The sequence below is a fragment of the Ipomoea triloba genome, chromosome 3, assembly GCF_003576645.1.
Source record: "Ipomoea triloba cultivar NCNSP0323 chromosome 3, ASM357664v1".
NCBI lineage: Eukaryota > Viridiplantae > Streptophyta > Magnoliopsida > Solanales > Convolvulaceae > Ipomoea > Ipomoea triloba.
In genome coordinates this window covers 33,223,228-33,235,355 of record NC_044918.1, presented here as the reverse complement: position 1 = coordinate 33,235,355, position 12,128 = coordinate 33,223,228, and the positions used below count along the sequence as shown (strand labels likewise).

At 40.3% G+C, this 12,128-nt stretch overlaps 1 protein-coding gene across 1 annotated transcript; it reads left to right on the top strand.

Annotated features, from left to right (window-relative positions):
- The first annotated feature begins 8,295 nt into the window (after positions 1-8,295).
- Positions 8,296-8,655, top strand: LOC116013237. Its single transcript, XM_031252884.1, has one exon. The coding sequence runs from the start codon at positions 8,296-8,298 to the stop codon at positions 8,653-8,655; it is 360 nt and encodes a 119-aa protein (XP_031108744.1).
- Positions 8,656-12,128: the final 3,473 nt, after the last annotated feature.

The following is a 12,128-nucleotide window of genomic DNA, read 5'->3' as shown; positions in this document are numbered from 1 at the left end:
TCAAATTGAAGGAATTAGCCCAATTGGAATTAAATTAAATTGCCCAAGGAATTAATTATCGAACGAAAGGCTTGAACGAATTTACGGGGTGTTACACTCTACCCCCCTTAAAAGGAGCTTCGTCCCCGAAGCTCAAAGCTCGCGGGAACTTTGAAACAGAACGATTCAAAGAAAAGAAGATTCAACGGAAGATTAAAAGGAAACGATTGCTCAACCACTTCTAAACTCAAAACATACTAACATGCAACTAAACTCAAGCACATACTACACCTCTAACATTCTAAACTTATAACCTACCCAACCCAAACTAGCATGCAAGAACTAAACTAGCTACTTACTTAGGTAAAAAGGATTCCTAACAAAGATCTAACATATGCATGGAAGCTATCAACTGAACTGGGTGACCTCCTCATGCCGAACTGCTTGAACTGATTTCTCATCACATCCCCCATATCCAAGGTCGCTCCTTTGGCCACGTGGTTGGATCACACCGCCTTCACGGACTTCATTGCTTGCCGGTGCACTTCTCTTGACTGGGTGACCAAAATTCTTGTTAGCTTCTCTTCGTAAGTTAGAGCATCTTCGAACATTACGACTTCCAGGTGGATATCACGAAGCGCATCATGCACATATATCTTCAGCAGCAAAAAAAAAAAAAAAGCGAACGCATCACGCATCTGGTCTAACTTGGTCGGCATATGTCTCCTATCGGTCGTGGGCAGCTTTCACTCTTTCTTGAACCAACTCAACTTTTCCGATGACACATGTAGACGCTACGATCTTAGGGTCACTTGATTTACCAAATCTTCCCAACTGAACGGGCTGCTACACTTCTTTGCTTTAACCTTTTGACAGCTTAGGCGAACTCCATTTCTTGAAAGATCCAACTCAGAACCATTCCATAAGGATAATTCGCATTGGAGACAGAAGGTTAAAACTAGTACGGTAGTATATAGAGGAAAACATTTATAGAAGGTATGCTTATTAAGAAAAACGTTGACCCAACAAGGAAAGAGAATGAAAGGTTTAAGGTGTAAGGTTTAAGAACAGTCGTTGATTAAGAATAAAATCAAGAGTTATCAAGGTTGCGACTTAGGGAATGCGGTTGTCACCTTGCACAAGGTATTTTCAAGAAGCACACAAGGTCGACGTTCGAGCGGATGGAAATGATTTTTCAATAGAAAGTGGTGTCAAGTTCTTTTAAGGAAAAGAGAAGAGCTTGTCTTTGAAAGAAAATAAGGACGAGGTTCGAAGAGATCAAAAGAATTTCTCAATCAAGAGAATATTAAGTTCTTTCAACAACAGAGAAGGAACGAAAAGAACTTGGCTTCGAGAACAGATAAGGGCGAGATTGAAAACACAAGAGGAGTTTTCCAACGTTAGGGTATTTACCTTACTCCAAGAGGTGCAAGAATTTAAGTTTCAAGAGGAATCATGAACGAGGTTTTAAAACAAACTGAAAGGTTGTCTGAACGAAAGGATATACAATTTTCCAAGGGAATGAGAGAGGTTCGGTTTCAAGGGACGATAGCAATGAGGTCTAGAAAGATAGAAAGGATTCTTTAACGGTAGGGTATGCACTTTTCTAAAAAGAAAAGACAAATCCAGTTTCAAGCTAAGATGAGATAGGGATTTAGAACAGGTAGAAGGGATGTTTCAATAAGAGGGCATTTAGAGGTTCAAGAAACAAAGGAAAATTTAGTTTCTAAGGAGAAATAGGAATAATGATTAGAACAGATAGAAGGGATCTTATAGATAGAATGATAGTTGGGATTGCAAGGAGCAAAGAAGGGTTCGGCTTTAAGAAGGATAGGAAGTCTCTCAACTCTAAACGATTTCCTCGGCTCGCTGATTTGACCATGATACTCTGACCGATTGACGGATCTTGACCTTGCTTCCTACGCAACGTGGGTCTACAGTTCGGATAAGCTCTACTTCGTAAGGTACGACACGCACAACCTTTGCCACCCCAGGAGAAGTCGAAGGCGATGGATTGCTAAAGACTGATTGGTGCAGAACGAGGGATTTCTGAGGAAGCTTCATGAAAAGGTAGGTTCAACTAGGGAGGTATCGCCTGATCTTGAAAGGAGATTCGCCTATGATTACTGGTGATCTTGAAAACCGGGTTTACTTTCTTGTACTTTGAAACATCGAGGTCCTAAGGCCAACGTAACGCGTGCATCTTCTTTAGCATTAAGAATTCTTGCTCCTTTTGATCGTTCAGGGTTCTACGAGAAGTCCTTTATTTATTCGATTGGCAATCTTCGTCGTAAGATGGTTCGGTCAAGTGTTGGTGTTCTTCTTGCGATTCTTGCAGGTCAATAGCACGAACACATATCAACCCATTTTTCCACTCTTCATTGGTTCTTCTTGTTGGTCATCCGAAGTAGTGGAACGCAGCTCTCAACTTTAATCTTTGCGTTTAACACAATCAAGGGCGCCTTTGCTTACTTGCTCGGTAGATTAAGTCTTCTACGGAACTTCATTAGCACTACGGTCCAACTCCACTTAGGAAAATTCGGGGATTGAGCTAGCCTTTAGATTCCCTTCGGTTGGTCTTGATCTTTGGACGTTTCGGTCTTCTACTAGCTTGCTTAGCTTATTCCTTTATTTATTTCTTGCCACCGAGGTTCCTTCCTTTAAGCTCTTGCACAAGGAGTTACTCCCAAGGTACACCGAATAGGTTACACGAGGTTCACTTCACGGAGTCATACACCCCTTGCTTATGGCGTTTCTTCTTGTCTTTGGGGATCTTAAGCGTCCAAGTTTTTCCTTTCTACTTGCCTTGATCTTCCTTGTCTTGAAGGTTGCAACTTCTAACTCGTTCCTTCGTAGTCGCTTCAAGGGTGGGTAGGACTACCTTAAGGTCCACGAATCACGACCTCGAGTTATAATTCTTCATGCAACGTTAACTCCGAGTTTAGCTCGCACGAGACTCTTCATTGCTGATCCGGAAGTTCCTACTTGGCGTGCTTTAACTCTTCCTTGACGCGCCAGCACCCGCTATTGTCGTTCCCTCAATGCCGAGGGTCTTCGAGTCTTCAGTCTTCAAGCTCCTATCGCGTTCTTCGTCTTGTGTTGAACTTCAGTTGTACGAACTTGTTCTTCAACTCTTGAGTTTGGAGAAGACTTTGTAGACGAGGCTGCACGCGCGAGTACGCCAACTCCCGGGGAACGTAGATGGTTGTCGTTGACTCCGAACCGTTCGTAGATTAGTCTTCTTTGACGAGCCGCCCCTCTTCTGGTTGCTCAAACGCATACGGGGATATCCATCGTTTCTTATCCACCGACTACTTATTTCTATTCTAAGGCAGGCTTCTAGGCAAACTAAAACGAAGCAACTTAACTAAAAACGATTAAAACTTACCCGAGAAGACGAGCCGCAAGCTGCAAACAACAAGGTTAACAAAGCACATATAACATAAACAGATAAGGCGTGTCCTCACCGCGATTCCTAGAATTCACACATCCTAGGATTCTCAAAACATCTTAATTCCTACTTAATCAAGTCCTAGAGTCTCAAAAGTTCAACCCTAGGATCTCTACTTTAGACCTCAACACAGGCTCTGATACCAACTGTGACACCCCCAACCTCACACAGGCTGAGATAGCTAAAACTTAACACAACAGCTGCCTATCTCAACCAACAAACCAAACATAGCGGAAGCGAATTTAAAACTTAAGGGGCGTCATGCCACATCTAGGTATAACACAGCCTAGATGCACAGGCTAATCATAAAACGGACTAAGCTGTCATAGATATAAACCAAGATAAAATTCTCAAAACATAAACCACAATCATCGAAAGTACTCAAACCACTAATCCAGAGTATACTAATAATATCTCAAGGCACACAGGCCAAAACCAAAGTCTAAACAAGGTAAACTAAGGCTAAACATCCTCATAAGGAAAGCTCTAGCGCGCTCTCGCATAACTACTCCATACCTGGAAAACACACAAAGAACCATTAGCAAAAGAATGCTAAGCAACCACCATTCACACCCGCAAGGAGATATAGATATACATAAGCTTGTAAATAGGTTTACACACCCATATAGAATATAAACACCAACGAACTGTTCAGTAGTTGAAAACGATACTCAACAATAATAAGCTGAACGAATCACAAACCAAGACTCAGTCAAACAAAGCCAATAGCCAACAACAAAACATAATGCAATAACGAACCATAACCGAGATCCATAAGGTATCGACCGAATTAGCATAAAGAGCTCACAAAACGGACCAAGAAGGAACCCCAACTCCAACCTCCAAACCAAGTCAACCCAACCACCAAACCAAGTCAAACCACATAGTCAGAAGTCAGGAGTCAAGAGTCAATCCCGGAAAAACCGGTACACAAGGGTGACCAACCCAAAGTCAGTGGTCAAGAGCCAAACCCGGAAAACCGGTACACAGGGGTGATGAGCCCAATCACAGGGACCGAAGTCCAATCACAGGGACCGAAGTCCAATCACAGGGACCGACAGTCCAATCACAGGGACCGAAGTCCAATCACAGGGGTAATCAACCCAATCACAGGGACCGAAGTCCAAAGTCAGAAGTCAATAGTAGCACAGTCAATAGTAGCACAGTCAATAGTAGCCAACAACCACCAACAACCTCAACCAAACCACCATCACAACCTCATACTCCAACATCACTCAAAGCAACTAAAAACAAAGTGTTCATCTCAAATATGAACACAAACCAACTCCCAGATAATGAATCAAAGGATCAATAGATCAAGAATACCAAAAATGGAAACCAAAGACATGAATCAATACTCCAAGCTAAGGTATAAAATACCCAATAAATGACATGAATAAATACTCCAAAGACATGGTAAAATACCCAACAAAACAATCCAATAATAATTAGAAACAAAGGAGAATAACAGACAACAACAACAGAGAAACCGTTCACTGGAAATCAACTCCCAGTGAACTTGCGGAACACTCTCACGGATCACTGCCTTCCGCCAGTCTCCTCCGCGAGAAGGAGACGGCCTCCCTCGGCGGACCACCCTCCTCCGCCCAAGCCAACCGTCGCCACCTTGCGGATCGCCCTCGCGGGTTACATTGTGCCGTTCAGGTCTTCCGCAAGGCCAACCCAAATCCCTTCCAGAGACAGTTCAACCCAGATCAACAAATCCCACTTCCAGAATACAAAATCAGACCAAATACACTCACATTTCATCCCACTTAGAGTCCAAAAATAGGGAAATCCATAACATCATTGATCATACAACACAAGACAAATGATCAAGATGAAAACCAACAAAATACATCCAAGAAATAGGCCAAATAACAAGAAATTTCAGGATTTCCAACACCAAGATCATTATATATAGAATAGGTGAATAAAATAGATTTGATGGACATGGATGGTTACCTCAAAGAGCTTTTCCTATTCCAACAAGCCTTTTGCTAGCTCACAAAGCCCCACCTTCACCTTGATCATCTTTTTCCCAAAGAACCCCAAAAGAACACTTATAAGATTATGTAAAAAGACTATCTAAAACACAAAATGCAAGATGGATTCTAGGATAGATGCACTTACCCACTCCCAACCAAGCTTAAAAGAGCAACCTTTACTTGAAATCTTGTAGGGAAAATGAAGATGAATTCTTAGGGAATTTGAGAGGAAAATGGCGTGTAGGAGTATAGGGTAGGAGGAAGAAAGAGTGAAAGTCTTAGGGTAATTTGATCTTCAAATTATATACCAAGAATACATACAATATTTAGGTTGTAAGACATTAAATGATGTGGGCTTAAGTAACTTATAAAATAATGGGTGTAGGAAATAAATATAATCAAGACTAGTAAGTTGGGCTTAATAAATTCACCCCTTACAAATTAAATACAAGAATTAGCCCATAAGATGTCTTAGAAACAATATATATATATATATATAATGTATGATCAAGAATGTGGGCTTGTAAGAATATTTAATAACAAACATTGTAAGGGTCCAAATTGAATTAAATCCCTTACAAGAATAAATTCAATTAGTTGGGCTCTTGATTAGAATAATTAAATTAGGCTCAAGAAATATATACATATATATATATATATATCAAATTGAAGGAATTAGCCCAATTGGAATTAAATTAAATTGCCCAAGGAATTAATTATCGAACGAAAGGCTTGAACGAATTTACGGGGTGTTACAGCGTGGGTCAGTCCGACTCATGTGGTACCAAAGAAGGGAGGAACCACAGTCACTAAAAATGATAACAAGGAATTGATTCCTACAAGAAAGATAATTGGATGGAGAGTCTGTATTGATTATAGGAAGCTCAACGAAGCCACTCGAAAAGATCACTTTCCATTACCCTTTATAGATCAAATGATTGAGAAAGTAAGCGGATATGGTTACTACTGTTTCTTAGACGGAATGAGTGGATACTTTCAAATTCCAGTAGCCTTGGAGGATCAAGAGAAAACAACATTCACTTGGCTATCTTTGAAGATTTCATTGGCAATTTTATGGAAGTATTTATGGACGACTTCACAGTTTTTGGAGAAACTTTCGAAGAATGCCTTGGAAATCTAGAGAAAGTTTTGGAACGGTGCCAGCAAATGAACTTGACATTATCATGGGAGAAATGTTATTACATGGTCACAGAAGGAATTGTGCTTGGACATAAAATTTCAAAAAAAAGAATTAAGGTTGACAGAGCTAAGACAGCGATTATTGAAACCTTGCCACCACCGCACAATGTGACATCCCTGAGAAGTTTCTTATGACATGTGGGATTCTACAGAAGATTTATTAAGGACTTCTCGAAAATTGCAAGACCGTTGACTAAACTATTGGAAAAAGATGCAGTATTTGAATTAGATGAGGACGCAAAGAAAGCATTCCAGAATTTAAAGGATGCCATGATACATACTCCAATTCTTGCAAAATGGGATCAACCATTTGAGCTCATGTGTGACGCGAGCAATTTTGCAGTTGGAGTTGTGCTTGGGCAGAAAAATGACAAGAAATTTCAGCCTATTGCCTATGCTAGTCGAATGTTGACAAAGCCACAACAAGCCTACACCACGACCGAGAAAGAACTATTTGTAATAATGTTTGCATTAGATAAGTTTAGATCATATCTCTTAATGTCAAAGGTCGTCATTCATACTGATCATGCAGCTATCAGATTTCTTATGTCTAAGCCTGAAGCAAAGCCAAGATTGATCAGATGGATTTTGCTATTGCAAGAATTTGATGTAACTATCGTGGACCGAAAATGAGTTGAGAACAGTGCAGCAGATAATTTATCAAGGTTAGAGAATGAAAAAGGACAAGATATGACTGGAGACGTGAACGAATATTTCCCTGAGGAAAAATTGATGGGTCTCTATCTAACGCCTTGGTATGCTGATCTGGCTATCTACCTAGTCAGGGGAGAATTACCAGAGTTCTTGGATACACATGCAAGGAGAAAATTAATAGCAGAATTTCGATTTTATTTCTGGGACGAGCCATATCTCTTCAAAGTGTGTGCTGATCAAATAATTCGACGTTGTGTAACAGAGGCTGAAGGACATGAAATTCTGGGAGAGTGCCATCGAATGGGCCATCACTCGGCAAATAGAACTGCAAGAAGAGCACTTGAAGCAGGATTCTATTGGCCTTCAATATTTCGAGACGCTCAAATTTGTGTGAGAAACTATAACAGATGTCAACGAACTGGGAACATTACTGGAAGAGACGAGATGCCACAAAATTACATACTGGCTTGCGAAATCTTTGATATATGGGGATTAGACATTGCAGGACCATTTCCGGATTCCAAGGGTTTCAAATATATCCTTATAGCAGTGGATTACGTCTCCAAATGGGTTGAAGCAGAAGCACTTCGGAACAATGATGCAAGGAGCGTGACAAGATTTCTAAAGAAATTGTTCACAAGATTTGGAGTGCCACGGATTGTAATTAGCGATAGGGGAACACACTTCCGGAATGTGCCCATGCGGAGATTACTTCAAAAGCAAGGCATACAACATCGGGGAGGAGTCCCGTATCACCCTCAAACTACCGGGCAAGTTGAGAATGCAAATAGAGATATCAAGGTCATATTGTAAAAGGCAGTGGCTCGGCATAGAAAGGATTGGGTTGACAAGCTTAGCGACACACTATGGGCTTTTCGGACTGCTTATAAGACGCCGATAGGGACTACTCCATACAGATTGGTATATGGCAAAGCATGTCACCTTCCAGTTGAAATCGAGCATAAGGCGTATTAGGCCATTAAAAAACTGAATGAAGATCTATTCATAGCAGGACAGGAGCGAATGTTTCAACTGAATGAATTGGAAGAATCGCGTTTGCTTGCCTATGAGACATCCAGATCATACAAGGAACGATCCAAGTTTTACCACAACATGCGTATCAGGAAGAACAAAGAATTCGCTGAAGGAGATAAGGTGTTGTTATTCAATTCCAGACTGCGACTATTCCCAGGAAAGCTTAAATCGCGATGGACGGGGCCATATATTGTTACAAAGGTTTTCCCTTACGGAACTTTGGAAATCATGCATCCCGAGAAAGGAACTTTCAAAGTAAACGGCCACCAAGTCAAGAAATACTATGGGATGGAAAATGCGCAGGGGATAGTCCAGTGTTGCAGGCTAGTACCCTGGGATGCTGAGTAACAAGATCCTCATGTCATTCTCGTCGGGCTAAAGACGTTAAACTTAGCGCTGATCGGGAGGCAACCCGTTACTTACTTTGCTTTGTTATTATCTTTACTTTATTCTATCAAATAACCCTCCAAGTTGAAATTCCCTATTTTTGTAGATTCTATATTTCCATGCAGATCTCGTTGAAAGAACATGAGAATCATCTATCCAAGCATTATGAGCAACATGACAGGGGATGCTTACTAGGTCCTCTACCTCTTATGTAACACCCCGGCTCGGCTATACCGTACATCCGGAGTAGTTACCGCCACACCTAGACTAAACCCAGCCAAGACCAGACAGAGTTCACTCTAGGTGCACAGGCTAACAAGAAAACTATTTCACATCATCATCATCATTACCCAACATATCTTCATACATATATATATAGGTGAGCAAAAGAGGTAGCTACACTAACTACCAGAATATATGCAAGAGTTTAATTACAACTTACTAGTCAGCTAAGTTCATCATGGCTACAAAAGATACATGTACACAAAAAAGAAGGGTTCCTCCCATAACCTTTCTAATCAGTCATCCTCTTCTAAGGGGCGGTACTCCGGTTCAGAGTACGTCCCCCATACAAGATGCCAGTTGCCCGCAACCCAGGTGAGATGATCCAGGAAGTAACTAGGAGTGTACATCATGGACCACTCATCCCAATGTTCCGAAGGAGCGAGATTCCACGGACAGGGATAAAAGACAACAAATTCTAAGGGATCACTCCCTTCCAACACCTCTACCGGAAAAGACCCAAACCTAGACCTGGCCCCATCCAGAAAATTTGGCTGGCTACTGCGAACCGGGATACGAGAAGGTGTAGTTGGGTAAGTCGGAGGAGGACTGTACAGTGGGGAAGGAATAGCAGGAACATAAGCCGGAGCTGGAGAGTCAGGAGCGAATCCAGGAGCATACGGGTCGACATCAACTAAGTACTGTACATAATCATCATAATCGTAGATAGGGAACTCCAAGTCGGAAGGATCCGAGTCAGGTGGGCTACACGAGCCTACCCTAGACATCTGTTAAGAACACAACGAAGTGTAGTTAGCACGACGGCTAAGTAAGGAAATCCATTTGTCACTTAAAAGTAGACAAAGGTTTGAAAACATAGATGATCTAAAAGCTTTATAAAGTTTTACCATGATTTGAAAATCTGCCTGTAACGAAACGATTTATAGATAGTATAATAGCGTATAAACGTTAAATCATATAAAGCTTTTCTCAAATAAGAATAAAGTCATAACTTGCCACTCAAAATAATTTTCATGCCCTTTTCAGACAAGTTTGCAAAATTTCACATTTCCAGGAATTTCATCATTTGCAAATAGAACCGCAGCTCTAATATTTATAATAATCTGAACCGCAGCTCAGAGTAACAACAATTTTCATACTGCATATAGAACCGCAGCTCTATTATAATCTGAACCGCAGCCCAGAATAACAATAATTTTCGTACTCAAAAATTTTCCACTTACTTTCCCCTGAGTAAGCACTTTGAAAATTTCTCAATTCTCCTTCTCAAACCTTGGGCAGTGGCATTTCCCTGCCTTCCCGTCGGTCTCCTTATCCCAACCTAGGGCCATGGCACTCCAGCCCTCCCATAGGTCCAACCTTATTCCAACCCCGGGCCATGGCGTTTAAGCCTTCCCGAAGGTCCCCACCTTATTCCAGAAACTAAGGGTTTGAAAACATTTTTCTTTTTCTTTCCTGGAATCAAATAGTATTTTCAAAATAATTTATTTCATCCAAATATGGNATATTTTTGTCAAAATTGATTTTGACAGTTTCTGTCCAGAAATTACAGTTTTGCGCAGTCCGAAAGATTGAGCCGGTAAAAATAGTTCCCGAACTCTTTTTCACTTGAAAGTTTTATGGTAGAACCCTAACTCATAGTACTTGATGTTCATAAAAAGTTTTGGTCACCTAGGTTCACGAATTTACACAGAAAATTCCATTTTTGCCCTTGGCAGTGTGCTGTCCAGCATTTTTCCTTCTCTGGACCAGTTTTGGGATAAATTCCGAAAACCATACTTATACTACTCCAAAAATTATGAAAGTTTATATACAGCTTCTACACTTATAGAACTACATGTATAAAAAAAATTGGACCAAAATAATTTACCAAGTTTTCCCAGAAATTCACGGAAATTACTGACAGAAGTTTGTCCTGATTTCCTTTCTCTAGTTCCACAAGTATAAGCTTATATAGACATAAATACAACATATACAAGCATATCCAAGCTATGAACTTGTATACGAAAATATTCCCAAAGCTCCAAAAACACCATATTTCAAGTAAAATCAATTATCCAAATTCAAGTGACTAATTCCAACTTAAGGGAATTCCTTACCTCACAAGTGTGTAATATCACCGTAAAAGTAGTCTTGAACCTTTATCCCCAAGTTTCACCGAAAAACCCTAGGTAGAATACACCACCATAACAACATATTTAAGAAATCTTTACCTACAATCAAGTTCTAGGGAAGAAATCAAGACTTTTTAACCGAATAATATTGAAATCTTACCGAACAAATTGGAGAGTTGTGTACAAGCTTGGCTATGGTTTTAATGGAGGAAAATGGTGGAAGTCACCTCTCTTTCTCTCTTTTGAAATTCAGCCAAGGAAGAAGAAGAAGAAGAACAAATGGAATAAATTGGCTTTGGGTATTCTTCCTTTTGAGGTAAGATGTTTTTATGGGGAAAAAAAAATAGAATAAAATAATGAAGTATTTTCAAACTTATCAGTTGGGGTCCAAACAGATAAAGTTTCGGTAGAAAATAATCTGGATAGAATAATTCTCGAAACCAAAAATTTATTCCAGACTAACCCTCAAAATTGGGCTAGGTTCGGTACACCGCGAAATTTTAGCGATGTACGATCAAAATAAATTTTCGCTGCTATGGGCTGATTTAATTGAATAGGAAGTTCAAGAATAATAATATGGTGTCTAATAATCCATTTCCTAGGATAATCGTGTCCGAATACCAGCTTCTAAAATTTTACGGTTCGTGACCGGCACGAACGATCGCAACTTAATAACAACTATACTTCCTCAAAAAAAATTATTTTGAAGCATCGGTCACTTATCCTATGAATGTCATAGCTTAAAGACATATTTTCTGAACCTCAAACTTATCGAAATAGACGAGGGGTTACAGTCTACCCTCCTTAAAGAGAGTTTCGTCCCCGAAACTTCCTTCTTACACTGCACGGTCTCAAGTAGATTACTACTTACCTTCGCTTACACATAATAGAATCTTAGTATGCCTAATGTGTAACACCCCGACTCGGCTATACCGTACATCCGGAGTAGTTACCGCCACACCTAGACTAAACCCAGCCAAGACCAGACAGAGTTCACTCTAGGTGCACAGGCTAACAAGAAAACTATTTCACATCATCATCATCATTACCCAACATATCTTCATACATATATATATA